At 38.7% G+C, this 27,373-nt stretch overlaps 4 protein-coding genes across 10 annotated transcripts; 3 read left to right on the forward strand and 1 right to left on the reverse strand.

The window, feature by feature from the left end:
• The first annotated feature begins 176 nt into the window (after nucleotides 1-176).
• LOC103507641 (FAD-dependent oxidoreductase domain-containing protein 1-like) lies at nucleotides 177-11,362 on the forward strand. 7 transcript variants are annotated; one of them, XM_026822472.1, is made up of 11 exons: nucleotides 177-330; nucleotides 1,517-1,757; nucleotides 2,644-3,070; nucleotides 3,612-3,841; nucleotides 4,234-4,347; nucleotides 4,820-4,982; nucleotides 5,703-5,857; nucleotides 8,619-8,705; nucleotides 9,183-9,336; nucleotides 9,929-10,043; nucleotides 10,757-11,362. In XM_026822472.1, the coding sequence occupies exons 2-11, from the start codon at nucleotides 1,645-1,647 to the stop codon at nucleotides 10,894-10,896; spliced, it is 1,698 nt and encodes a 565-aa protein (XP_026678273.1). In that variant the 5' UTR covers nucleotides 177-330; nucleotides 1,517-1,644; the 3' UTR covers nucleotides 10,897-11,362. The 7 variants fall into 7 exon arrangements, with proteins under 7 accessions (XP_026678273.1, XP_026678277.1, XP_026678274.1 ...); XM_026822476.1 differs by having other exon boundaries at nucleotides 2,644-3,049; XM_026822473.1 differs by having other exon boundaries at nucleotides 1,517-1,735; nucleotides 2,622-3,070.
• An 86-nt stretch (nucleotides 11,363-11,448) lies between these two features.
• LOC103507642 (calcium load-activated calcium channel) lies at nucleotides 11,449-13,687 on the reverse strand. The gene is made up of 5 exons (XM_008472141.3): nucleotides 13,475-13,687; nucleotides 13,229-13,306; nucleotides 12,719-12,896; nucleotides 12,235-12,379; nucleotides 11,449-11,945 (listed from the first exon to the last, which is right to left on the reverse strand). The coding sequence occupies exons 1-5, from the start codon at nucleotides 13,533-13,535 to the stop codon at nucleotides 11,859-11,861; spliced, it is 549 nt and encodes a 182-aa protein (XP_008470363.1). The 5' UTR covers nucleotides 13,536-13,687; the 3' UTR covers nucleotides 11,449-11,858.
• Nucleotides 13,688-15,228: 1,541 nt separating this feature from the next.
• Nucleotides 15,229-24,469, forward strand: LOC103507643 (kelch-like protein 18). The gene is made up of 10 exons (XM_008472142.3): nucleotides 15,229-15,422; nucleotides 15,643-15,886; nucleotides 16,677-16,807; nucleotides 17,512-17,675; nucleotides 18,671-18,846; nucleotides 19,601-19,883; nucleotides 20,885-21,122; nucleotides 21,679-21,895; nucleotides 22,686-22,855; nucleotides 23,369-24,469. Exons 2-10 carry the CDS (start codon nucleotides 15,647-15,649, stop codon nucleotides 23,586-23,588), a joined length of 1,839 nt encoding a protein of 612 aa, XP_008470364.1. The 5' UTR covers nucleotides 15,229-15,422; nucleotides 15,643-15,646; the 3' UTR covers nucleotides 23,589-24,469.
• A 474-nt stretch (nucleotides 24,470-24,943) lies between these two features.
• On the forward strand, nucleotides 24,944-27,319 carry LOC103507644 (probable RNA-binding protein 18). The gene is made up of 5 exons (XM_008472144.3): nucleotides 24,944-25,176; nucleotides 25,667-25,758; nucleotides 26,094-26,307; nucleotides 26,617-26,705; nucleotides 26,880-27,319. Exons 1-5 carry the CDS (start codon nucleotides 25,162-25,164, stop codon nucleotides 26,989-26,991), a joined length of 522 nt encoding a protein of 173 aa, XP_008470366.1. The 5' UTR covers nucleotides 24,944-25,161; the 3' UTR covers nucleotides 26,992-27,319.
• The last annotated feature ends 54 nt before the right edge of the window (nucleotides 27,320-27,373 follow it).

Consider the following 27,373-nt stretch of genomic DNA (forward strand, 5'->3'; position numbering starts at 1 on the left):
CACATTGCATACATAATCAAGAGAAAGACGGCGTTACAACACGAAAATACGGATTTATCTCCGAAATACGGATCATGTGAATGGACCTTTGAAAAATGCGCTCACGAATTTTTGAAATGCGCTTTGTTTACATTTTTGTTATCTTTGCTTGGCGGTAGTTTTTAAAAAAATATAGAACATTTGCTAGAAACTGAAGAAGTGAAGAAATTTTACTAGAAAAGTTCACTAAATAATTTCTTTCCTAGGTACTAGTCCAATGAAAGTGATGAGTATTTGATTTTCCAATAGTCTAGTGCGGCGTTTGTAGCTCACATCCATCAAGAACGACTGGTAATATTTGATAGGTCCTACATCTCTTGCTATCTCCCGTGATGGAGCTCAGATTTCAGATAGGTAGAGACTTAGAGAGATCAACTTTATCAATGTTGGGTGAAATGGAGCCCTCACTTGTATCTTTGTCTAGATTGCAGTAAGGTGAATTCTGAATTCCATGCAATAGTCATGGCCTCACAGTGTTGGAGGGATTGGAGGGGTTTAAAAACCAAACCCCATTGACAGAAACAATATCTGGACTACTTCAATGTCTAGATTTTGGATGTTATTTGGGTGGTTGTATGTTTGGCTGAACGATTTCTCCAGTTCTTAAAACAACTAGGTAATTAGGTAGTCCCATCTACTCTCAAAGGCATGCAACCCTCCCCTCAAAAAAACACATTTTTTTTTTTTTATAAGGTGTATACCTGGTTGTTCATGGAATACCAGGTCGTTCATGCTGGTTCTCATTTTTTATATCAAATAATAGATCTTGATCACTTGTAGATATGACAAGAGGAATTTAACACCCTTGTCAGTATCAACCAGGGAGCGGGGATGGGATGGGGTAGAGAAGTTCTTATTTGGTCATGTCAGTTGCATGTTATTTTGTGCCACACGGAAAGGTGATCCTTGCATTGACAGGTAGGAGGGCCCGTTTTGGTGAATAGAAAGCTGTGTGTGATGCGGGTGTGGCCAATGGCAAATCTGTCCCAGGGGGACATTTTATTTTTCCCAAAAATATGGGATGTCCCTGGAAATATGGTACTGTTGGCAATCTCAGTACCTACTGATATAAAACTTTGGGGTGATAAAACTTGTTGCTGATAAGACTTATCGAATTACTTGATAACCTTGGTGTTCACGTGCTTTAAAATTACAATATTCGTAAACTTTTCTTATCACCTCTGGCTTTTTGATCCTTTTTACAAATAGTTATCATTTGCGTAGGAGCTTGTGACCTTAAAATGAATTAAAATTTAATCTTGTTTTTTTTTTTTTTTATTTATTTATTTGATTGCCACAAGTGGTCAGTGTTTATTAGCTTAGTGAATGTGTTAATTTTGTAGAAAATATATGGAGCTACTTACTAAGTAGTCTTCTTTAACACTGTCTCATTCTTAGAGTGCTCCTTTCATGTTTAAAATAGAGTTCAAGTGAGCTTCCTTTTATTTTTGTCTGGTGTTTTGAATCTTATTTGTAGTTTTCTAGAAGATGTTCGTATAAGAAAAATTGAAAATACTCAGTTGCTTTGTTTTTAAAACAATTGATTTTTTACCATTCAGTGAGTAGGTACCTGTTATTCAATTAAAAACCCCCATAGCCTCGAGTATGAAAAATCACCTCCTCTCAGTGCTCTCAAGAAGTCTGTTCTACAAACATCGCATCATTCCATGTGTCTATGAGTCAATCAGTGTGAGACATTTCTCCCACAAAAAGGACGGGTCTAATCCGGGTGATCAAGAGAGTTCAAATGACAAAGACAGGATAAGCACCTCAGGACAACCAACACAAGAAAGCAAAGTTTCTGACCCTCACAAGGCTTTAAAGGAGACGACAAATCGTTATTCGTTCAACGATGCCGAAGCTCCCTCAGGCTATGTTGATCCAGCAAAGACCGACGAACACTATCATATCAAACGAGCGATGCGAATTCTCAAATTGGATTTCCAAAAGCTGTGGAGGAATGTCCAGGACCCTGAATCCCGTTATCAGGGCAACACCCTGTTTCCTACCCACGTTGACATATTAATCATAGGGGGAGGGGCGATAGGGTCTTCTATTGCATATTTTATCAAAGAGAAAGTTCTTGATGGATGTCGGGTTGCTGTCGTGGATCGAGATTTTACGGTAAATTACGATTTGGATGAGGTAAAGTATTTTTCCAAGTTTAGTTCGTAAAGTTTTTGAGTTCTTGGTATCACACAATACTAAATAACTCCTGACCCTACAGTCTAACTTCATGTTGATTAAATCAAACTTTGGACTTTTTTCAAATGTCTGAATTTGCGTAGTAGGATGTTCTTTAGCTTTTTTTTTAGAATCAACGTTTCTCGTCTCTCATTTTTATTATTTTTTTACTTTTAGGGGCAAGACTCTAAATTTCAATTTGCAGATTAGGGCCTTTCAAATTTCAAGGGTTTGAGGCAAAAACTACTTAACCCTTATACATACTCGTACATCTTGTAGCACATATGTCTTTTTGGCGTGAAACCCCTGAATGGTTCATCTCCCATTTCCAGTATGCTCGTGCTTCGACAACGCTCTCTGTGGGCGGGCTACGGTCTATGAGTCAATCAGTGTGAGACATTTCTCCCACAAAAAGGACGGGTCTAATCCGGGTGATCAAGAGAGTTCAAATGACAAAGACAGGATAAGCACCTCAGGACAACCAACACAAGAAAGCAAAGTTTCTGACCCTCACAAGGCTTTAAAGGAGACGACAAATCGTTATTCGTTCAACGATGCCGAAGCTCCCTCAGGCTATGTTGATCCAGCAAAGACCGACGAACACTATCATATCAAACGAGCGATGCGAATTCTCAAATTGGATTTCCAAAAGCTGTGGAGGAATGTCCAGGACCCTGAATCCCGTTATCAGGGCAACACCCTGTTTCCTACCCACGTTGACATATTAATCATAGGGGGAGGGGCGATAGGGTCTTCTATTGCATATTTTATCAAAGAGAAAGTTCTTGATGGATGTCGGGTTGCTGTCGTGGATCGAGATTTTACGGTAAATTACGATTTGGATGAGGTAAAGTATTTTTTGGCGATTATTGGTTAGGTTTATATTAGACATCCTATCTATTGACATTATTGCTATTAACGGTAAGCAATGATGTAAAGTATTTTTCTCTCCACGTTTAGTTTGTAATGGAGTTCTTGATATCACACAATATCAATAACCCCTGACTCTACAGACGTGTTAACTTCATGTTGAGCAAATCAAACTTTGGACTTTTTTCAAATGTCTAAATTTGCCTAATAGGATGCTCTTTAGCTTTTTTAGAACTAACGTTTCTCGTCTTTTATTTTTATTATTTATTTTGGGGGCACGATTCTAAATTTCAATTAGCCAATTAGGGACTTTCAAAATTTAGGGGTTTGACGCAAAAACAGGCTGTAACTTATGTACCTAAGTCTTATAGCCCATAATTCGTTATTGCTCCTATCCTGTCCTTCTCTCTTCGATTTCGGGACGATAAAACCTTAGCAGTTACAGTTCCCTCTGTCAAACCTTTTAAAAAAAAAAAAAAAAAAAAAAACTCAATGGTTTATCTCCTACATATTTCCAGTATGCTCGTGCTTCGACAACGCTCTCTGTGGGCGGGCTACGGCAACAGTTCTCCCTCCGCGAGAACATCGAGATGTCCCTGTTTGGTGCCGAGTTCCTGCGGAATATCAAACATCACTGTCACGTGATAGGGGAAGACGAACCTGATGTGAACTTCACGCCGAATGGATATCTGTTTTGTGCGAGCCAGGACGGGGCAGCAACATTGGAGAAAAATCATCAGCTTCAAAAGTAAGATCAATGGATGTCTACGTCCGAAAATGTGATTTTTTTTTTTACTTTTTACTCCAATTAGTACCTACCTATAGCGAAGCTCTACACTACTCTACAGTACTATGTAATGGCTAATGAAGAAGTAGGTGTCAATTTTTACCTTCTATTATTTTTAATTATAACCTTCAAAGCAGACGACTGGAAGAAACGTGCTTCGTTATGAAAGACATATTGCACATTATACAGAAACATCTGTGGCCATCACCCTAGGGTTGATTAAGCAATCACCCTAGGGCTGATTGAGGTACTGAAAACGCCGACCCCGTCTGAACTCGGGAAAAGACGAAGAAAGAAGAATACCTACTATAATGATATTGGTAACATCACCTACGATATTTGTTCATTTTCAGGGAGCTAGGAGCAAAGAATGTCCTGCTAGGTCCGGAACAGTTGAAGGCTAAGTTCCCTTGGTTGAATACAGATGACATCGCTTTGGCCTGTTTGGGACTGGAGAAAGAAGGCTGGTAAGTCGAAATATACATGGCAAGCAACCTTATTTTTCCAACCAGACGCTTTCACCTTTAAAAAACAACAACAGCAACTTAACAGGTCGTTCCGCCGTAATTTTCATTGAAGGTTGGTGGTTCCAGTCCAGATTAAATCATAAAATCGCGGTGTACCAAGTGGGTAACAGTTACAATCCGTCCTTCATGTTTGACCAATGGCTTTATTTGAATTAAAAATAAATATTAAAAAAATTTGAATTGAAAATATTAAAATTCTTTATCTTACAATCGTTACAGGTTTGATCTTTTCATTGAAGGTTGGTGGTAATGGTGGTTCCAGTCCAGATCAAATCATAAAATCGCGGTGTACCAAGTGGGTAACAGTTAAAATGCGTCCTTCATGTTTGACCAATGGCTTTATTTGAATTAAAAATAAATATTAAAATTTGAATTGAAAATATTAAAATTCTTTATCTTACAATCGTTACAGGTTTGATCCATGGCTCTATTTGAACGCAGTGAAGAAGAAGGCAATCAGTTTGGGTGCCGAGTATGTTCGTGGGGAGGTGGTCGACTTTCTCCGACGTAGGAATAATCAGGTCCATTATGAAGGATATGACGATGGAGAGTATCATTCGGTTAACGAGTGTGTGGTGAGTGTAATAATCAGGTCCGAAGGTCCTGAATTGAACCCACGCCCTCCTGTTTACCAGGCGATCGTCTTGACCACTACACCACCGAGGCAGGCATAACTTTTAGATTTTCGGGGGGGTTTTTGGTTTTTTTTTTTTTTTTTTTTTGCTTTTTTTTTTTTTTTTTTTTTTTTTTTTTTGTTAATCTACCATACCGAGGTGATGTTCTCTAGCCATATTTAATTGACTCGTCCTGAACCTCAGTCAACCATCGTGAGGACTTGCGCTTATTCTTTAAAAGCGGAGATAACCCTTTGAAAGGCTGCCAGGTAGGATCGCTAGGGTTAGCTGTTGTTCTCCCTGTTTATAGCCCCACAGCTAGACAATAGATAGCCGACTCTCTGTTTAACGTTCCCTAGGGTTAGCTGTTCTCCTCCCTGTTTATAGTCCCACAGCTAGACACTAGTCCACTCTCTAACGTCCCCTAGCCAGACAATCCAGGTCCACACCACGCCTATTATTGCTTAACTCTGCCTCGGTGGTGTAGTGTCAAGGCGCTCGCCTGGTAAACAGGAGGACGTGGGTTCAATCCCAGCCGAGGTATGGAATTTTATCCTCAATATAATTTGCGAATTTGACCACAATAATAGTAGTAGCCTACTGCTGGAGTAAAGGGACTTTTCAGTCCTATTCGAGCAGTATAAATGAGCACTATTATAACATTCGTGTTATTGATTCCAGGTGAGAGACGAAAAGGGAGAGCTGAAAACAATCACATTCGCCATTTGTGTGATAGCAGCAGGCGCCTACTCCGGGCAGGTTGCTAGGATGCTCAAAATCGGGGACAAAAATCAGGAACAGGGATTCCTGTTTGTACCTCTCCCTGTTGAACCAAGGTAAAAGGATGTGTGTGTGTGTGTGTGTGTGTGTGTTTTAAGAGGTTTGACAGAGGGAACTGTAACTGCTATGGTCTTATCGTCCCGAAATCGAAGAGATAAGGAAGACAGGATAGGAGAAAGCCAGCCGTTCCGAGAACGAACATTATCCCAGCAGGATAAAATTCGCCCCGGGCGGGATTCGAACCCGCGGCCTAGCGCTCACAAGGCAGACGGACTACCAACTAAGCTAACTAGGCTGGCAAGGATGTGTTTAGCGTACATACTTATGGCCGTGAGTTGAACCAAGGTAATAGGAAGTTTGGGATCAATTTAATTTGAAGATAACATTTTTACTGATGAAAATTTGTAATGAAACAATAAGTTGAGAACTGTGTTCAGCGTACTTATGGCCAGGTCCACAAAGAGAGTTTGAACTCAGTTTAAGTTTAACTTTTGGATTAAGCAATCTGATTGGTTGATTTTTTTTTTTTTTTTTTTTTTTACAAACTGATTGCCTTCTTCTTCACTGCGTTCAAATAGAGCCATGGATCAAACCTGTAACGATTGTAAGATAAAGAATTTTAATATTTTCAATTCAAATTTTAATATTTATTTTTAATTCAAATAAAGCCATTGGTCAAACATGAAGGACGGATTGTAACTGTTACCCACTTGGTACACCGCGATTTTATGATTTAATCTGGACTGGAACCACCAACCTTCAATGAAAATTACGGCGGAACGACCTGTTAAGTTGCTGTTGTTGTTTTTTAAAGGTGAAAGCGTCTGGTTGGAAAAATAAGGTTGCTTGCCATGTATATTTCGACTTACCAGCCTTCTTTCTCCAGTCCCAAACAGGCCAAAGCGATGTCATCTGTATTCAACCAAGGGAACTTAGCCTTCAACTGTTCCGGACCTAGCAGGACATTCTTTGCTCCTAGCTCCCTGAAAATGAACAAATATCGTAGGTGATGTTACCAATATCATTATAGGTAGTAGGTATTCTTCTTTCTTCGTCTTTTCCCGAGTTCAGACGGGGTCGGCGTTTTCAGTAGGCTGATTGCTTAATCAACCCTAGGGTGATGGCCACAGATATTTCTGTATAATGTGCAATATGTCTTTCATAACGAAGCACGTTTCTTCCAGTCGTCTGCTTTGAAGGTTATAATTAAAAATAATAGAAGGTAAAAATTGACACCTACTTCCTCATTAGCCATTACATAGTAGAGCTTCGCTATAGGTAGGTACTAATTGGAGTAAAAAGTAAAAAAAAAAATCACATTTTCGGACGTAGACATCCATTGATCTTACTTTTGAAGCTGATGATTTTTCTCCAATGTTGCTGCCCCGTCCTGGCTCGCACAAAACAGATATCCATTCGGCGTGAAGTTCACATCAGGTTCGTCTTCCCCTATCACGTGACAGTGATGTTTGATATTCCGCAGGAACTCGGCACCAAACAGGGACATCTCGATGTTCTCGCGGAGGGAGAACTGTTGCCGTAGCCCGCCCACAGAGAGCGTTGTCGAAGCACGAGCATACTGGAAATATGTAGGAGATAAACCATTGAGTTTTTTTTTTTTTTTTTTTTTTTTTAAGGTTTGACTTCGAACCCGCGGCCTAGCGCTCACAAGGCAGACGGACTACCAACTAAGCTAACTAGGCTGGCAAGGATGTGTTTAGCGTACATACTTATGGCCGTGAGTTGAACCAAGGTAATAGGAAGTTTGGGATCAATTTAATTTGAAGATAACATTTTTACTGATGAAAATTTGTAATGAAACAATAAGTTGAGAACTGTGTTCAGCGTACTTATGGCCAGGTCCACAAAGAGAGTTTGAACTCAGTTTAAGTTTAACTTTTGGATTAAGCAATCTGATTGGTTGATTTTTTTTTTTTTTTTTTTTTTAAGCAGCTAATCAGATTGCTTAATTGGCGATTATTGGTTAGGTTTATATTAGACATCCTATCTATTGACATTATTGCTATTAACGGTAAGCAATGATGTAAAGTATTTTTCTCTCCACGTTTAGTTTGTAATGGAGTTCTTGATATCACACAATATCAATAACCCCTGACTCTACAGACGTGTTAACTTCATGTTGAGCAAATCAAACTTTGGACTTTTTTCAAATGTCTAAATTTGCCTAATAGGATGCTCTTTAGCTTTTTTAGAACTAACGTTTCTCGTCTTTTATTTTTATTATTTATTTTGGGGGCACGATTCTAAATTTCAATTAGCCAATTAGGGACTTTCAAAATTTAGGGGTTTGACGCAAAAACAGGCTGTAACTTATGTACCTAAGTCTTATAGCCCATAATTCGTTATTGCTCCTATCCTGTCCTTCTCTCTTCGATTTCGGGACGATAAAACCTTAGCAGTTACAGTTCCCTCTGTCAAACCTCTTAAAAAAAAAAAAAAAAAAAAAACTCACTTTGAGGACCCGGCCATTATACATATTTTTGTCATCAGTGGCGTTTCCCACTTACTTACTCTAAATACACCTTGATGAATATTATTAATATACACCTTGATGAATACACCTTGATGAATATTTATTAATATGTCCTGGCCTTTCAAACAACGACAACTTGGTAGCAAAGTATTGGGATGCACGAGGGAAAATGACCTAATAGTCAACTCCGAGCATTTGAAAACAACAACATATTATGACTCTCGACTGGTTTGTCAGATTTTTGGGGCAAATGAAAAACCCCAGGATGCCTGGGATTTATCTAATAAAAAATAACCCCCCCTCTCTTGCCTTTATGTTCCCAGGAAAAGATACGTGTACTGTTTCGAATCTCCCAGAGGTCCTGGTGTAAACACACCCATGGTAATAGACACTACTGGAACCTACTTCAGGTAAGCTTGGACTTCTCAACGCTCTGGGTTCGAATCCAGGCGGTGACAGAAAATTAGAGGAAAATTTTCCGTTTTTTAATCAACAAGGAAATCGTTTGCCAGCCAAGCTAGCTTGGTTGGTAGCGCGTCTGCCTTGTAAGCGCTAGGCCGCGGGTTCGATTCCCGCCGGGGCGGAATTTATCCTGAACGGATAATGTTCGTTCTCGGAACGGCTGGCTTGTTATCCTTCTCTCTTCGTTTTCGGGACGATAAGCAGATACAGTTCCCTCTATGAAACCTCTTGAAAAAAAAAAAAGATAATTAATATCTTGTTTTCCTTCTCTCTTCGTTTTCGGGACGATAAGCAGATACAGTTCCCTCTATGAAACCTCTTTTTTTTTAAAAAAAAAAGATAATTAATAAAATGTAAATTGTAATAAGTACTGTAAAAAAAGTCGTATTTTCAAAGTCAATATGCTATTCTATTGTTGATTTCAGGAGGGAAGGTCTAGGCAACTACTACATCTGTGGAAAGTCGCCGACGCCGGAGCAAGAACCCCCGGTCGATAACTTGGACGTCGACTACGAATACTTCAATGAAAACGTTTGGCCTCATCTGGCACACCGAGTGAAAGCCTTTGAGGAGCTCAAAGTAAGTTGACCCAGTGTTACATTAAGCTGTATTTTATTATGTGACTTTTTTTTAGTCATACGAAATTTCTCGCCACCACGCCCGCTGCCAGTCCAAAGGGAAATTTCATATGATGACTAAGAAAAAGTCACATAATTAAAGACGGCTTTACGTGACATTGAAATAAAATAGAATATACCTTGTTTATCCTGCTCGAATGGGACTACTTTTTTTTCCATTAGGCGCTTTAACAATGTTTTGTGCATGTCGTTCGCGCCGCGGGACTACCTTTACTTTAGTAGTCTACTATTAATGAATTTATTTAATTTAGATATCCTTTGTAAATACGAATTTACTTATGTTATGTTTAACAATTTGTGAAGGTCCATTTTATCTGCCCTTACAGCCCAATAATTACATGAAAAAGTTGAAATTATTAAATATTAATTACAGGTGAGCAATGCATGGGCCGGATATTACGATTTCAACTACTTCGATGAGAATGCTATCATTGGTCTTCATCCTTCCTACCACAAACTGCCCTTACAGCCCAATGAAAAATGAAACTCTTACATGAAAAAGTTGAAATTTTATTAATAAATCTTAACTACAGGTGAGCAATGCATGGGCCGGATATTACGATTTCAACTACTTCGATGAGAATGCTATCATTGGTCTTCATCCTTCCTACCACAATATTCACTTTGCCACGGGATTCAGTGGACATGGTAAGTAAAATAACTAATTCGTTACCTAATCCTGGTGTCTACACTAGTCTACAGTCTCATGGTGAACTGTTGTGAACCTCTGATTTTGATCTGCGGACGTACCTTAATCTTATATTATAAAATCAAGATCCATTCACTCATTCACATTTCACACACTGATCGCGCTATCTCCTGAACCACAACACCTAGAAAGCTGAAAGTGGGTAGGAATATTCCTTTTATGGTATAGGTGTGCAATAAGAAAGGATTTGCCAAAATCTAAACCGATCCTGAGATATGATCAATTTTTGACCGCTAAAATCTCCATAAGAAATACACAGAGTGCAGAGACTGCGGGAGAGAAATGTTCCGCTCTCGACCAACTAGCGGGATGAACCAGCTAGTATTTCAATAAGATCTCTTTTTTATGGTTTTAATTTCACTGTATAACTACTGAGGTCTTTCATGACAGGGGTTTTACCCACCATTCGACGACCAGCTACCCATTAGCCTCACCCAGTCTGAGTGGGACCGGGAAAAGCCAGCAGGATGTGATTGCTCAGATGCTACCCATTCAGATATTAACCACGTGCAATGTTGCTTAACTTCAATGCTAGGTATGGCCTTTGGCTAAAAAATGAGGTTTTCTTCCATTTGTTATAAGTAGTGAATAGAAAATCTTGTCGAAATTTCCGTCAAAGCCGGGCTTCGAACCCTATTCTTTTTCGTTTCAGGTATTCAACAAGCGCCCGCCATAGGTCGTGCTGTGTCTGAACTCATTTTGGACGCGGAGTTCAAAACTATCGACCTGTCTCGGTTTCTTTTGGAACGAGTGGCCAGGCGACAAGAAGCGAGAGAAGTGAATATCGTGTAAACGCGGCCTTCGATGGGAAATGGGCCGTGGAGAAAGGTGTACTAAGGCCGGGGGCCATGAAGTAAGTTTAAACTCCGTTTAAGCAATCTTAATTGCTGAAATTTTTAAAAATCAACCAATCTTCTTCTTCTTCTTCTTTCACTAAACCTTATCCCATTTCTATATGGGGTCGGCATTTCCGTCTTTAATTCAGATTGCTTAATCCGTGTGTTAAACTTACACGTTTAAACTCACTTTCTGGCCCCAGGCGGCCTAGCAGATGAAAGTCTTTTTTTTTCAAGAGGTTTGATAGAGGGAACTGTGCTGATGAGGTCTTATCATCCCAAAAGAGATTAGAGAAGGAAGACCGGATAGGAGAAAGTTAGCCGTTCAAAAACGAACCTTGAAATCCGCCCCGGTCGGGAATCTAACCCGCGACCTAGCTCTTCAACACTTCTTTAAGAGTTAGGTGGTACAGATTGCCTCAGGCGTTAAACTGCCTAGTGTAAACTTCCAGTTAAGAGTATTATTTTATAAAATAAGAAATTTGTTAAATAAAACGAAAAATGTTGATTCTTAGAATAATACCTGAAGATTTTTATTTATTAACAACGAAATTTATTTCTAAAATCTAAATTGAACGAGAACACAATACAGAGGTATGATACAGAAAACGTACTAAGACTTTTTACATGAAAGAAGGAGAAAAATGGTTTTTGTTCATGGGACATGCCAGCCATACAAAACTGACATTACTTATATTCCGAACGACACAAAATGTCCTTGTAGGCAATGTAATTCAAATGAGAGTGTTCGCACTTACGCACGACACTTTTTTTTTTTTTTTCCAAATGACAGGTGGGAACGCGCCTTGACTTAACTAATGCAAACAACATGCTATTACCACTGTATGTTCGTGTGAGGTACTGGAGGGGCAATTTTTTGCATCCATGCCAGATAGGTTCCATCAGTCCATTACCAATCTAAGGCTTAGGTTGAGTGCCAAACATACCACCTCCTTGTTTGGCTGCTGTCCTTGATGGGGCAAATCCCAGCATTTTCTGAATGTTCTGCAAATAAATAAACAAAGGGAATTGTCTCATTACATTCCAAGTACAATTGGTCCTACTTGAAACACTTGTAAAGAAATAAGTAAAAACTTCACAAAAACAATGAGAGTCACTACTCTTCACAACTCTGTGTAGAGCTGGACTTCAAAGAACTTACCTTCTCATTATATTCCAAGTACAATTGGTCCTACTTGAAACACTAGTAAAGAAATAAGTAAAAACTTCACAAAAACAATGAGAGTCACTACTCTTCACAACTCTGTGTAGAGCTGGACTTCAAAGACCTTACCTGTCGGATAGACATTGTACACAGGATGTATAGGAAGATGAACGAGCAGTCTGTATAATCTTCTCCCGAGAGGTTTCTATGTGAAAGTCCCTGCACCCAGGAGATGGGGGTGAAAGGTAATTTGGCAACTATTTTTCCATCAAAACTGAAATTAAAAATAAACTGAAGTAATTAACTCGTAAAGAACACAAAATAATAATAATAACAAATAAATAAATAAATAATAAAATAGGTTATGGGAATATTGGGGTTTTCCTAAAGAACATTTTATACATTAGATTTTGGTTCCAATGAGGTCTTCCTTTTTCTGAACAAGTTTTACAGTTTACTTACTGAACCCCTAGTTCAAAATGTTCTCATGCCAATGCTTTACTCCTGACAAAATAACAGACAACATGTAAGTAACTGTTTTAGGGAACATGAAGTTTGGTGTTTATAGATGGTCCTCTGGAAAATGGAAGGAATGACCATTCAAACAACTTACATGGTATTAAACATACTGAGCAGAGCAGTAAATGCAAACCCAATGGCAAACATAGATTTCATCTTGACCATTGTCAAATCTTTGTTGTTGTTTTTCAGTCTCTCTTCCTCTCGTTCAATTTTCTTCTTCACATTTTTGTCCAGCAGTGTACTTTCAATAGCTTCTTTCTTTTTCTCCACTGAAAAGGGGAAAGAATGTGTATGCAAATAAAAATAATCCTAATATCTATATGGTATGCTGGAAATTTTCAAATATTCCTAAAGTACTTATAATCTGTGCACCAACACTATAAATAAGCAGTTTATCTGTAACATGAAAATCATATTATTAACATACCAAGGGATCCTAATATCTATACAGTATCCTGGAAATTTTCAAACATTCCTAAAGTACTTATAATCTGTGCACCAACACTATAAATAAGCAGTTTATCTGTAACATGAAAATCATATTATTAACATACCAAGGAGGGGGGAAAAGGTAGATATTTTAGAGGGAATTTATTCTTACACTTTTTACTCTGCTTCTCAATTTCCGTTTTCAATTTCTGATATTTTTCAGTTCTGTATACTAAGAGCCATGTTAATCCTGAAACAGAAAAATAAAAATACTTAGGTAAAAAAAAGAACACCAATGCCAGAGAATATGCAACAGAAATCACTTCTATGACTACTTATTCAGTTATTGAGCCTAGATCCCTAGTGATCCAGTGGTGTTATAGCTAATTTTAATGGGTTTTACTAAACTTTTGCTCACCTTCACTGAGTAAAGCTGTACAAACGGATATGAATACTATTAACAATGTATCGGCCCACATGGTTCTGATGTACGTAAGACAAATGCTTTTCGGCGTTCTAATCAGTGAACAATTAATCCATAGGTAAGTTAATTATAATCTTATCTTATCACTGATTCACAGAACAGAAAAATCAAAATTTGATAAATGATAAGGAAGAACGGATCTGGCACAGGGGAGCGTGTTGAGGACGAGATTTTTGTGGGAATTTTGCTATAAATCCCACCATTAAAAAAAATACCCTGAGGACGATTGAAATTACATGGGATTTTTATTGTCGTCCTCTAACAAACATAAAATAAATAGGAAAATAGGTACCTACTACCAAACTTTAACCGAAGATGTAAATATGTAATCGTTTCGATTTTTTTTTTTTTTTTTACATGGGAAAAAGTGTGGTAATGGACGATTTCGACCGTAAAATCTCCAATTAAAGTTTAGTAAATTAAGTACCTACGAAAAACGAAATTTTACTTCAAATTCTTCAAAAGTTGTGAGGTCTTGACAAACAGAAAATAAAATATTACAAGTCAAAAATAAACAAAGAATTTATGGTGGGAAAGGGACGTTTTATGAAAAATAAAATCCCATCCCCCTACTGTTGTCATGGGATTTTTCTCGAAAAATCTCGTCCTCAACACGCTCCCCTGTGCTAGATCCAAGGAAGAACCGAAGAACGGTGTTTTTCTAAAAAGTGAGTTGTACAAGTGAGAAGCTGTCAACAAATTAAGAGCAACTTTTTATGCAGCTAGGCAAAACAGGGGTTCCCAGAATAGAGATAAGGAGAATGTTTAAAAAAATCGATGTATTTTCCAAAATTTTCGACAGAAAAGCTGAATTTTCACCTAATCAATCATAAAAACACCTCCTTTTATGAATAATATTGTGAAAAAATTCTAAAATTCAAAAAACTCAACACTGAGGTTACCACTTTTTCGTACAGCTTTATCCTGAAGTGTAAACGAACCCTAAAAGTTGCTGAGCCTCAGTAAAAACAGTAGCCGTCTTCACACAAATAAATCTCGGTAAAAAACAACAAATTTCAAATTTGCTCAAGTGATTTTTCCATTCTTTTTGGTTTTCGAACGTCGAACGGGAAATTACAAATTAAAAATATCTCTGATGATTTTCCCAGTTTAAAATGGTGTTTGCTTTAACATTAATATAGCCATGCGATGAGTTTCTCTTCCAGTTTTCAATTCTAAATTGTCCAGAAACCAGAAACTGATCACAGGTGAGAACAATCACAAACCTAGTACCCAGAATAGGAGGAAGGTATCTTAGACCTTTCTAGCTATCTTGCCAGAAGGTTTTTCCTCACATCTTAACACACTGTTGGAGCTGGCTAAAGCATCTTCCCAAAAGCCCACATACTTTGTAATAAATTTATTGAAGAGCAAGCAGGTAGTTATGCCATCAACAAGATCCTATAATAAGACTTTCCCTCCTATTTCAGAACCATGGATCCTCTGAAACATCCTAGTCTGGAGCCCGACAGAAAAGCTGAATTTTCACCTAATCAATCATAAAAACACCTCTTTTTATGAATAATTGTGAAAAATTTCTGAAATTCAAAAAACTCAACACACCACTTTTTCGTACAGCTCTATCCTGAAATGTAAACGAGCCCTAAAAGTTGCTGAGCCTCAGTGAAAACAGTAGCCGTCTTCACACGCAAATAAATCTCGAATCTCGATTCTCGATAAAAAAAAACTTGATTTCAAATCTAGTGATTTTTTCATTTTTCCATTCTTTTCGGTTTTCGAACGTCGAACGGGAAATTAAAAATATCTCTGATGATTTTCCCAGTTTAAAATGGTGTTTGCTTTAACATTAATATAGCCATACGATGAGTTTCTCTTCCAGTTTTCAATTCTAAATTGTCCAGAAACCAGAAACTGATCACAGGTGAGAACGATCACAATCCTAGTACCCAGAATAGGAGGAAGGTATCTTAGACCTTTCCAGCTATCTTGCCAGAAGGTTTTTCCTCACATCTTAACACACTCTTGGAGCTGGCTAAAGCATCTTCCCAAAAGCCCACATACTTTGTAATAAATTTATTGAAGAGCAAGTGTAGTTATGCCATCAACAAGATCCTATAATAAGACTTTCCCTCCTATTTCAGAACCATGGATCCTCTGAAACATCCTAGTCTGGAGCCAAATCCAGATACTTCAACTGTAGATTACATCAGGAACTTGAAAATGAGCAAACTCATCAAAAGAAGTGTCTCGCCTAGCTTTGTCACATCAACAACCTCCACAATGGACGAGTGTCTTGTGTTCCAACAGCTGGATCTGTTTTCACAAGGATTTCCTGTTATGGAAGAAATACGGAGACAAGGGAAACTCTGTGATGTCACCATTAAGGTAATGATTAGCCCAGTGGTAATACACTTTCTGCAGTGCTGCTTGCTGGCAATGCAGAAGGTCCAGGGTTAGATTCCTGGTGTAATCAAAAAATCAGTAGTAAATATGTCATTAGGTTACTTTCAATTGTTCTTGTGTATTGAGTTTTATTGTGTCTCTTATCATTATCACTCTTATCAGCCTATCATCTGTCTGAAGAGAGATGTGCTCTTGGATGGGCATGCTATGACACAGACCACTTAGTTAAAGGCAGAAGATTCATTACAAAATAAAAAGAGGGTTAAACACTCATATCATGACTACTTACAAATTTGATCCTAATATGAGATTTGCATAAGCTTAACCCATGTGATGTCACCATTAAGGTAATGATTAGCCCAGTGGTAATACACTTGCTGCAGTGCTGCTTGCTGGCAATGCAGAAGGTCCAGGGTTAGATTCCTAGTGTAATCAAAAAATTAGTAGTAAATATTTCATTAGGTTACTTTCAATTGTTCTTGTGTATTGAGTTTTATTGTGTCTCTATCATTATCACTCTTATCAGCCTATCATCTGTCTGAAGAGAGATGTGGATGGACATGCTATGACACAGACCACTTAGTTAAAGGCAGAAGATTAATTACAAAATAAAAAGAGGGTTAAACACTCATATCATGACTACTTACAAATTTGATCCTAATATGAGATTTGCATAAGCTTAACCCATCCTGTAGGCCTGTTACATCTAAGCCTGGGATTTGGCTTTTTGTGTATGACCTTAATATTATAATATTGTACTTTTGATTCTCAGGTTGACGACCAGTCATTCACGTGCCACAGAATTGTGCTAGCTGCTACTATACCATATTTCCAAGCCATGTTCACATCTGACATGGCAGAGAGTAAGCAAAGAGAAATCACAATGCAGGGGATTGATGCTGTGTAAGTTTTTCAGCCAGTGATTTGTGCAATCTTTTAAATGACCCTAATATTATAATATTGTACTTTTTTTTTTTTTTTTTAAGAGGTTTGACAGAGGGAACTGTAACTGCTATGGTCTTATCGTCCCGAAATCGAAGAGAGAATGTGAAGACAGGACAGGAGAAAGCCAGCCGTTTCCGAGAACAAACATTATCCCATCAGGATAAAATTCGCCCCGGGCGGGAATCGAACCCGCGGCCCAGCGCTTACAAGGCAGACGCACTACCAACTAAGCTAACTAGGCTGGCTATTGTACTTTTGATTCTCAGGTTGACGACCAGTCATTCACGTGCCATAGAATTGTGCTAGCTGCTACTATACCATATTTCCAAGCCATGTTTACATCTGATATGGCAGAGAGTAAGCAAAGAGAAATCACAATGCAGGGGATTGATGCTGTGTAAGTTTTTCAGCCAGTGATTTGTGCAATCTTTTAAAGTAATGAAAACTGTAAGGTTAGACCTGAGCAACCCTTTGACCCTTCAGTGGAAGGTTAATGTCTGATTTAGTATGTGGGATGGATGCCTTTCCTAAAAAAAAAGAAAAATACTGAAGTCCACAATTTACAACTTAGGCACCTATTATTGCACCCCAAATTATTTTCAGAGTAGGTACCACATATGTGATTAGAGTTCCTAAGATTAATATGGACTCTTCTCTTGCAGGGCTATGGAGGCACTCATCAATTTTGTATATAGTGGTCGTGTTACAATTCATTCTCAGAATGTGCAATCCCTCATGGTTGTAGCCTCGTTTCTACAAATGCAAAAAGTGGCTGATGCCTGTGCAGACTTTCTCAAGAAACGATTTCATCCAAATAATGTTTTAGGTAAGATCAAGTTGAAAACTGTGTGTGTGTGTGTGTTTTTTACAAAGTTCCAAGTAGGTACTTGTGTGCTTAACTTTTTCTTAACTCATTACACAAAAAGCCCACTCAGAGGGTTAGGTGTAGGGGCAAACATCCCTAAAAGAAGGGATAAGCTTTTACAAATCTACAAGGTACTTACATAAATATGTGTGCCATAAGTTCTATTCAAAGAGGATCTAACCAGAGTATATTATTTTCAGAGTACCACATATGTGACTGGAGTTCCTAAGATTACTATGTACTCTTCTCTTGCAGGGCTATGGAGGCACTCATCAATTTTGCATATAGTGGTCGTGTTACAATTCATTCTCAGAATGTGCAATCCCTCATGGTTGTAGCCTCGTTTCTACAAATGCAAAAAGTGGCTGATGCCTGTGCAGACTTTCTCAAGAAACGATTTCACCCAAATAATGTTTTAGGTAAGATCAAGTTGGAAACTGTGTGTGTGTGTGTTTTTTTTTTTTTTACAAAGTTCCAAGTAGGTAGGTACCTACTTGTGTGCTTAACTTTTTCTTAACTCCATACACAAAAAGCTCACTCAGAGGGTTAGGTGTAGGGGCAAACATTCCTAAAGGAAGGGATAAGCTTTTACAAATCTACAAGGTACTTACATAAATATGTGTGCCATAAGTTCTATTCAAAGAGGATCTAACCAGGATATATTCCTTTTCATCCTGTGTACTCTCATTTTTTTTTTCTTCAAGTTTTTAAAAGATGAGCGTTTCACTGTCATTTTTAATGAAACAACTTACATTTGTTCCCAGGAATTCGCCAATTTGCAGACACGCTCAATTGTTTGCAACTCTCAGAAGCCGCCGACAAATATGTGCAACAATATTTCCACGAAGAGTATATTCCTTTTCATCCTGCCTACTCTCATTTTTTTTTTCTTCAAGTTTTTAAAAGATGAGCGTTTCACTGTCATTTTAAATGAAACAATTTACATTTGTTTCCAGGAATTCGCCAATTTGCAGACACGCTCAATTGTTTGCAACTCTCAGAAGCCGCCGACAAATATGTGCAACAATATTTCCACGAAGTCTCAATGTCCGACGAGTTCATTGGATTGGGGGTGAATGAAGTCAATGACATTGTCAAGCGAAGTGAACTTCATCTCATGTCAGAAGAACAGGTAACTTTATTTTGATAGCAAATGGTAATGATAAAAGAACAACAATGCTTGAGACTAAAAAAAAGCAACAATACTTGAGACTGCATGTTTCGTTGTTTGTGGGAAGCTCAAAGGAAGAGTGCTTATTTACACAATTGTCCTCACGAGGCTAAGGCCGAAATACAAGCACAGAACAGAAAAAACTTCGACCCCGCCGGGAATCACACCCGGGAGTGCCGCAACCTTTGGCGTGCAACCCTAGTGTGATACCCACTCGGTCACGGAGAGTCGTTACTTGCCAGAGTAAATTATTTCAAAGTGGTGGGAATCGAACTAGGGACCATGAGTGTACAACCTCTCGCCCACAAAGATATAATGACGAAAAATTCTTCTCCTCGCCCACAAAGGTATACTCGTACTTCAAAAATATTCTCCTTCTATCTTCTGTTGTAAACATTAGGTATTGTGCTGTTAAACCCATAAAATACCCAAGACCTTGTTTAGACTGCTGGGGTAAAGGGACTTTTTAGTCTCATTCGAGCAGGATACACAAGGTATATTCTATTCTGAGTGTTCACAGTCGATCCATTTCTGGAATGACTTGAGACTCTTACACCCATATTATTTTATGAACAAAATGCTGGCTCTTAAGTTCGTGCTAAGCATAGTCTCAAGGCATTTGATAGGTCAATTTTGACTTGAGACTGATCTAAGAACGATCATTCTTGTTCATAAATACGAGTGTTAATATTTGATGATGATTCTATTCTTCTAGGTATTCGAAGCAGTCATGCGTTGGGTAAAGCACAACGCATCGGAGCGTGCTCCCTCTCTCCCCCGCCTTCTGGCAGCTGTGCGTCTGCCCCTCCTCTCCCCCCACTACCTGGCTGACCGAGTAGCCACCGAGGCTCTGATACGATCCTCGCACGAGTGCCGCGATCTGGTGGACGAGGCGAGAGACTTTCATTTGATGCCGGAGCGGAGGTTTCTCCTGGCCGGGGAGAAGACGACGCCCCGCCGATGTAACTATGTGATGGGACATATCTTCGCTGTAGGAGGTGAGTCCTTTGTCTAATCTAAAGGTCCTTGAGAAGGGTTCCCTCTTGTCGTTCGGAAAAAAAATCGTGTCTTGTGTAATAGAAACACTCTCATTTAAAGTACCTACTTACATTGCCTAAAGGACATTTGGAAAAAAATAATAATAATAAAAAAAAAAATCGTGTTAAACTCACAAGTTTCCACGGGCCCAGGGAAGGGGATAATTAATCATAGTAAAATTTTTGTGTGTACCTGCTGTACCTAGGTACCATTTTTTTTTTTTTTTTTTTAATGCCTTAAAATTTCAAATGGTTGAATACTTTGGTCAAAGGGGAAAAACGTTATTAAATAGGAGCAACCTCCGTGGCCGAGTGGGTATCACACTAGGCTTGCACGCTGAAGGTACCGGGCTCGATTTCCGGTGGGGTCGAAGTTTTTTCGGCTCTGTGCTTGGAGTTCAGGGTGCACACAGGCTCATGAGGACAATTAAGTAACCACTTTAATCGAGTAGCGATCAGTGGCGGCATTACCAGTGTAAAAAGATTATTGAAAGATGGAAATTGATTGTAAAGGAAACACTTAGTAATGCTGTGATACCCACAAAAAGTTGTAAAAAGGCTCTGCTTTAACACAAATAAATTCACGATTTGATTATCGAGAGTAGACTATACAATATTCAACTCATACTCACCCCCTCCAGGTCTGACCAAGGCGGGTGATTCGTTGAGTACGGTGGAAGTGTTTGATCCGCTGGTAGGCCGCTGGCAGATGGCCGAAGAGGAAACACTTAGTAATGCTGTGATATCCACAAAAAGTTGTAAAAAGGCTCTGACAAATAAATTCACGATTTGATTGATTTGATTATCGAAGGTTTGAACTATCGAGAGTAGACTATAACATAATTCAACTCATACTCACCCCCCTCTAGGTCGGGTATAAGTTATAAGTAGGGTCATCGGCTCTAATAAACGCCCTATGTCACTGCGACCTGATGAGATCTTTTGTGACTTTCCCCCTCCAGGTCTGACCAAGGCGGGTGATTCGTTGAGTACGGTGGAAGTGTTTGATCCGCTGGTAGGCCGCTGGCAGATGGCCGAAGCCATGTCCATGTTGCGATCCCGCGTTGGAGTGGCCGTCATGAAGAACCGGTTGTACGCGTTCGGTGGCTACAACGGTTCCGAGCGACTCAGTACGGTGGAGGAGTTTGATCCGGTGAGACGCGTGTGGAACAAGGTGTCCCCGATGTGCTTCAAACGAAGGTAAGGTGTGACGATTTTTTTTTTATATATATATATTATTTTTTTAAGAGGTTTGGTAGAGGGAACTGTAACTGCTAGGGTCTTATCGTCCCGAAATCTAAGAGAGACTTACAAGGCAGACGCGCTACCAACCAAGCTAACTAGGCTGGCTTTTTTAGGTTTGATAGAAGGAATTTGAAGAACGAAGGTCTTATTGCTTCGAAGAGCCAAGGAAGACAGAGTGAAAGAAAGCCACTTGGGACTTTAGGATACAGTTCGCCCGGGCGGAAGTCGAACCTGTGACCGAACGCTTACCAGGCGGACGTGCTACCTTCAAAGCTAACCAGGCCGGCGAGAAACAATTCTCTTTTCTGGTCTAAATCTCCAATATTTTCCATAAGCAATCACATAAACTTGTTAAAAAGTAGCTCCATTTCCAGTTATTTTCAAATAATCAAAATGCATTTCATCTACTCGCTCCTATGCTATCCTCCAACATAACCAGGCAGGGAGACGTTTTTTTTTTCTGGATAAAAAGACCAATAAAACCAAAAATGATTTTCCCCTCGATTTCCAGTGCTGTAGGTGCAGCTGCACTCAATGACAAACTGTACGTGTGTGGAGGATATGATGGAGTGTCCTCTCTGAACACAGTGGAGTGCTATGAGCCTGATAAAGATCAGTGGCGGATAGTCAAATCGATGCAGAAGCATAGGAGTGCAGGAGGAGTGATCGCGTTTGATTCGTATGTGTACGCGCTGGGTGGGCACGATGGTCTGTCGATATTTGATTCGGTGAGTGTGACACTGGTCTTGTAAAGGGAAGAATCGGGTTTAGAACTCTGAGGGGTGAAAAAATAGAATATAACGTACATTACATACCTTGTTTATCCTGCTCGAATTAGACTAAAAGGTCCCTTTACCCCAGCACTCTAAACAAAGTCTTGTGTATATTATGGGTTTAATGACATGATCATTCTGTTTACAATAAGTGTTTCATCTCCCTTTTTTATTGCGACGGAACAACTGCTACGATAGACTCGTGTGGTCTGTGTCATACCCATGCCTATCCCGTAGTATGTGCCTCATCAAATGCACGAAAAGAGATACAATACTTCCTATTTATGTGCAGGTTCAACACGCTACGATAATACCAGAAAGTAAGCCATTGAAATTTGCAATCGACTTGTGTACATTTTTACTTTTTTTTTTTCGAGGATCAAACCCAAGACAAGTAAGGTGTCTGAGTCAATTTGTGCTTTTTTTCTTTGGGAAATTACTCTGTGTCATTACTCTGCGTAAATTTGAACTCTCGTACTTCTCACCCATTGACAGGTAGAACGATACGACCCGAAAACAGACGAGTGGACCTCGGTAAAGCCGATGTTAACCAAGCGATGTAGACTGGGGGTGGCAGACAATCGACTTGTGTACATTTTTACTTTTTTTTTTTTTTTTTTTCGGGGATCAAACCCAAGACAAGTAAGGTCTCTGAGTCAATGAGTGCATTTTTTTTCTTTGGGAAATTACTCTGTGTCATTACTCTGCGTAAATTTGAACTCTCGTACTTCTCACCCATTCACAGGTAGAACGATACGACCCGAAAACAGACGAGTGGACGTCGGTAAAGCCGATGTTAACCAAGCGATGTAGACTGGGGGTGGCAGCTCTCAATAACAAGATCTATGTGTGTGGTGGGTACGATGGTGCTATATTCCTGCAGAGTGTCGAGATGTATGATCCTATAACTGACGAGTAAGTTTTTTTTTTACTTTCTTTTTTACAAGAGCTGATAAAGTTCTCTTGCTAAAGAAATAGCAAAGGTTGAGTGCGAAGGGCATCCACTCGTAAAAATTTTAGCTAAAACCAAGTGTCACCCCAAAGCAATCACCCTAGTTGGGGCTGATTGAGAGGCTGACGAAAAACGCCGATCCCGTCTGTACACGGGAAAGGGCGAAGAAAGAAGAAGAGCTTTTGGTTGATTGGTTTTGGGTTGGGTAGGGGGAGTGGGAGGGGTCGTCACGTGAGCTCATGAGGAGTCAGAAAGATGTAGTTCAAAGTTTTCCAACAATATTGTAGGTAATTTCGTTCAGGCACAGCCAAACTACTATCACGTCACTTGAGCTCACGTGACTGGTAGTGTCTTTCTGCTTTTTTTTTTTTCATGTCGTTTGTGCCGTTTTAGTTTCCTTATCCCATAGGAATGAAATGAAAGTACCTAATGTAATCGGTCTAATATTTTTATTGTTGTTTCCCTTGTCGTTTCAGATGGAAGATGATTGCCTCAATGAACGTCATGCGATCTCGTGTAGCCCTCGTAGCAAACATGGGCAAACTGTGGGCAATAGGGGGCTACGATGGAGTGTCCAATCTGCCCACAGTAGAAGTCTATGATCCAAGTACTGACTCGTGGGCGTTTGTAGCTCCCATGTGTGCCCATGAAGGTGGCGTGGGAGTGGGAGTGATACCCATTTGTAACCCGGACTGAATGAGGCGGTACCCACATGTAACACTGACTGAAAGAGGTGATTCCCACATGTAACACTGACTGAAAAAAGTGCAGTGTTGGACTGGAGTTGTTTTGAAACGGGAATAACAGGAATAACTTATGAGGCTAAAATAAATGCACTCAAAAGACTCGCCTTGGTATTGTGTGGTCAACTTACCTAATACCCATGGTCTGCTGGATCGAGCTGTGTGAACTTTTCAGGCGAAATTCTCACTATCACTTATTTATAAGTAGGTACCTATAGCATTGATGTAAAGATACATTTTGAAGTATTGTCTAGTCGATTTACTTAACATCACAACCAAGACCTTGTTTAAACTGCGGGAGTAAAGGGACTTTTCAGTCTCATTCTTGCAGTGTAAACAGGAAACAGGGTATGTTTTATTTTCTAAGGTGGCGATATAAAACATGGGGTAGAGAAATAATCACCTCAGTCACCTCCTGCGTTTTGTAAACGTATTTGTATGACCTTGTTTTTTATGAAGGGGTTTTGCAACCTACTACGTGTTTTTAGAGAAGGTAAAACTGATGCAAATAGTACTGTAGACCGTACAGAAAAAGCCCACTCTGAGGGTTAGGTGTAAGGGCAATTGGCTCTAAAAGTTGGGTTAAGCTTATACAAATCTACAACTCCAATAGTATGCCAAAGAAAATGGTAAAGGTATTTTCATTTTATCAGATTGGTAGGTTGTAGGTATGAATGAACTCCAAAAAAATATATAGTACCTAAACATATTAGGAATCTACCACATAGTTATTTATTTATTTGTAAAGTTGAGGAAACTCTTTTGGTGGTTTTGAAATTAATTTTGCTCAGAATATAATTTTATTTCGAATAAATGACATTATTTGTTAATAAATTGGTGTACAATAATTTATTTCCTAAAGTAGAACAGTCTTATTTAGCAATCAGCAGTTGACTAATCTTCCCAGAGGGTGTGAATCGAAGTTTTGACAATTTTTGATGTCCGTAAAAATATAAGGTACCGTAAACTGAGGTGACTTTGCACCACTTTTACTCAAATTTTTGGATACCTTGTTATAACTTTGCAACCAAATAGTTTCATGAAATGGATTCCACTTCAAAATAATATCATTGTTTTCGGGTTTATAATAAAGGCACTGTTTGAGAACCACTTTAGTGTCTTCATGAAATGGATTCCACTTCAAAATAATATCATTGTTTTCGGGTTTATAATAAAGGCACTGTTTGAGAACCACTTTAGTGCATAAAAATGATCTGTACATTATGCACGGGAGATTTGGCAACACAGCATTTTTGTTTACGATTTTCCAAAATGAAATCTGACAACACTGTTTTTGTGTTTGTGCAAAATTCAAAAATAATATATTCAAAATTCAAATTTTCAAATTCTTCTCTTCTACTTCTAGTTCTAGTGTAAAGATTGTTGCCATTAGCAATCTCTTTGAATAGCGGTGATGTAAATCTCCTTCTCTTGACACAGATTTTGTAGAATCACCTCCAAAAGTTCCCGATGGCTTGAACTCTCCCTGTCGAAATTGTTGGAGTTGACATCCGTCCCCGAGTACAATGGCAGACAAGGACGTAAGTCAGGTCCATCCCTAGTTTCTGTTGTGTACTGTCCAGTTGCATCCTCTACAGACTTATGTAGCTCTACTTACCTCTCAAAGGCAGCAATACCTATTCACTCCTCAAAAATGTAAATAATAATAATAATAGACTCTTGAGTGGAAGATAACCACTAGGTGAGGTTAACACCGGAGTCGTTCTCTACCACCTAACCCTTAGAGCTCTATTATTATGTGGTCCAATTCTCAAATAAATGAAGATAAAATTTCATGCCTCAGCTGGGATTAAGACACCCTCTTGTTTACCAGGTGAGTGTCTTGACCACCATGTCACTGAGGTAGGCCACTAATTGGAATTTTGAGGAAGCAGTCACTGTTTGGTTTTATCAGAGCTCAAACTTTGACAGTTTTCCTGTTCAAATTCACCAAAGTGTATTTTAATGTTAAATAAAGCCTCAAATTTAATTATCTCAATAATATGACTGTGAATGTCTGTTACTTTTCAGAAGAAAATGACCGAGGGAGGACCTAGTAGTTCTCAGGAAGAAACCAATGAGAGAAGATTGTGGATAGGAAATCTAGACATCAGAGTTACGGAGTGAGTATTTAGATAAAAGTACTTGAAAATTGGTACATACCTATGACTTATGGTTATACTAATTTATAAACAAGGTGGTTAACTCAAAGATTGTGAGGGCATTTGGAAATTATCTTAATAGATGATCTATTGTAATGGCTAAATGCCAGTATAAATTACAGGTCTGTTAGGTTCTATAAAGTAAAGTGATGTTTTGCAATGTATTCTATTTAACACAATTGAACTTTCTCTCTGTTTCATGATAAATTGATTCCGACTCATGAAACGTAAAGTGATGTTTTGCAATGTATTCTATTTAACACAATTGAACTTTCTCTCTGTTTCATGATAAATTGATTCCGACTCATGAAACTCCTTCAATCGTTTGGAAAACTGGAAAAATTTGACATGCTCTTTCACCGAACTGGACCTCTGGCAGGCCAACCTAGGGGATATGCATTTGTCACATACAAGGATAAAGCAAATGCTGCCAAGTGTATGAGCAAACTGAATGCTTCCAAATTGGGAACACGGGTGATTGTTGTGAAGTATGCTCACAACATGAGCAAGGTAGCTGTGATTAGTTTACATTCCCCCCCCCATATTTTTAGTTGGTAGCTTAATCTTATTTGGTTATTTAGCTAGGGTCAGGAAGGGGGTGTTAAAGAGAATTTTTACTTCTTTTCTTCACCTTCTGCATGGCAAGGAAGTTTGTTCCTCTATTCTTTAGACTCTCAAGTTTAGAATCTAAAGAATAGTTTTCACTATAATTACTAGTAGTGAAATAATACTTGCCCTCCGTCTTCCACTGTTAGCTTCTCTCACTAATTTTCTGATGAGATTATTTTTGTTAATTTAACCTTTGTCTCAACATTTCAGGAGGAAATGGAGAAATCTAAAGTGAATTTGAATTTACCTGTCCTGATAGGAGTCAAAAAGGATGAACAAGATAAAAGAGAACTCAAGAAGTAAGTAATAATAAAATACATCTAGCTATCAGATTTCTTACCTCACAGCTCTTTCTCACTCTCACTGACTATAATTAAAACCGTCAGGTTAATAGCAAACTTTTAATGGAATAGCCTTCTTGTTTCCTCAGGAAAAGGAAAAAGTAGTACTAACTGTATTTTTTCTGCTTACAGCCGAATGTCAAAAATTCAAGAAATAGAAGCCAAATTGAAGATGATGGAAAAATCCAAAGAAGATCTTGCTGATACCCTATTGAAGAAAACTTGCAGCTCCTATAAATCTTGATTGGATATGAGCAATACTTTTGAACCCCATGATGTATCATCTTTGGTGTATAAATTGTACAAAAATCCTATTTTATGGAATGTTTACAAAATCATGAATTGTAAAAAGACTCAAAGGTATCAGTAGTAGTACAGTTTGTATAAAACCTAGTTGATCAAACTCTGTGTATTTTTAGGGTATAACAAGAACAAATAACATCTTAATAAATTAAATTGATCTAGTCCTGGTTAAACATTTGCGCAAACTGTTGAACAGATAACGAAATCTTCAAGCTGAAAACTATCTAGGTAGGAGGACAACTAGGTACCTATACCTAGTTGATATGGAATTGGCAGAAGGATTTTGTTATGTGAATGATATTGTACTGGCCATCCTACAACTG

The sequence above is a fragment of the Diaphorina citri genome, unplaced genomic scaffold (assembly GCF_000475195.1).
Source record: "Diaphorina citri unplaced genomic scaffold, Diaci psyllid genome assembly version 1.1 scaffold331, whole genome shotgun sequence".
Lineage (NCBI taxonomy): Eukaryota > Metazoa > Arthropoda > Insecta > Hemiptera > Psyllidae > Diaphorina > Diaphorina citri.

Excerpts from the sequence above, each read along its gene's own strand:
- LOC103507641 (XM_026822475.1), top strand. The coding sequence starts at position 1,645 with ATGAAAAATCACCTCCTCTCAGTGCTCTCAAGAAGTCTGTTCTACAAA. Across the intron at positions 2,185-3,611 it reads TAAATTACGATTTGGATGAG|TATGCTCGTGCTTCGACAAC; the intron begins GTAAAGTATTTT and ends ACATATTTCCAG. Across the intron at positions 5,858-8,618 it reads CCTCTCCCTGTTGAACCAAG|GAAAAGATACGTGTACTGTT; the intron begins GTAAAAGGATGT and ends TTATGTTCCCAG.
- LOC103507642 (XM_008472141.3), bottom strand. The coding sequence starts at position 13,535 with ATGTGGGCCGATACATTGTTAATAGTATTCATATCCGTTTGTACAGCT. Across the intron at positions 13,307-13,474 it reads TACAGCTTTACTCAGTGAAG|GATTAACATGGCTCTTAGTA; the intron begins GTGAGCAAAAGT and ends TTTCTGTTTCAG. Across the intron at positions 11,946-12,234 it reads GTACAATGTCTATCCGACAG|AACATTCAGAAAATGCTGGG; the intron begins GTAAGGTCTTTG and ends ATTTATTTGCAG.
- LOC103507643 (XM_008472142.3), top strand. The coding sequence starts at position 15,647 with ATGGATCCTCTGAAACATCCTAGTCTGGAGCCAAATCCAGATACTTCA. Across the intron at positions 17,676-18,670 it reads TCATCCAAATAATGTTTTAG|GAATTCGCCAATTTGCAGAC; the intron begins GTAAGATCAAGT and ends ATTTGTTTCCAG. Across the intron at positions 22,856-23,368 it reads TATGATCCTATAACTGACGA|ATGGAAGATGATTGCCTCAA; the intron begins GTAAGTTTTTTT and ends TTGTCGTTTCAG.
- LOC103507644 (XM_008472144.3), top strand. Across the intron at positions 25,759-26,093 it reads CTAGACATCAGAGTTACGGA|ATTCCGACTCATGAAACTCC; the intron begins GTGAGTATTTAG and ends CATGATAAATTG. Across the intron at positions 26,308-26,616 it reads ATGCTCACAACATGAGCAAG|GAGGAAATGGAGAAATCTAA; the intron begins GTAGCTGTGATT and ends TCAACATTTCAG.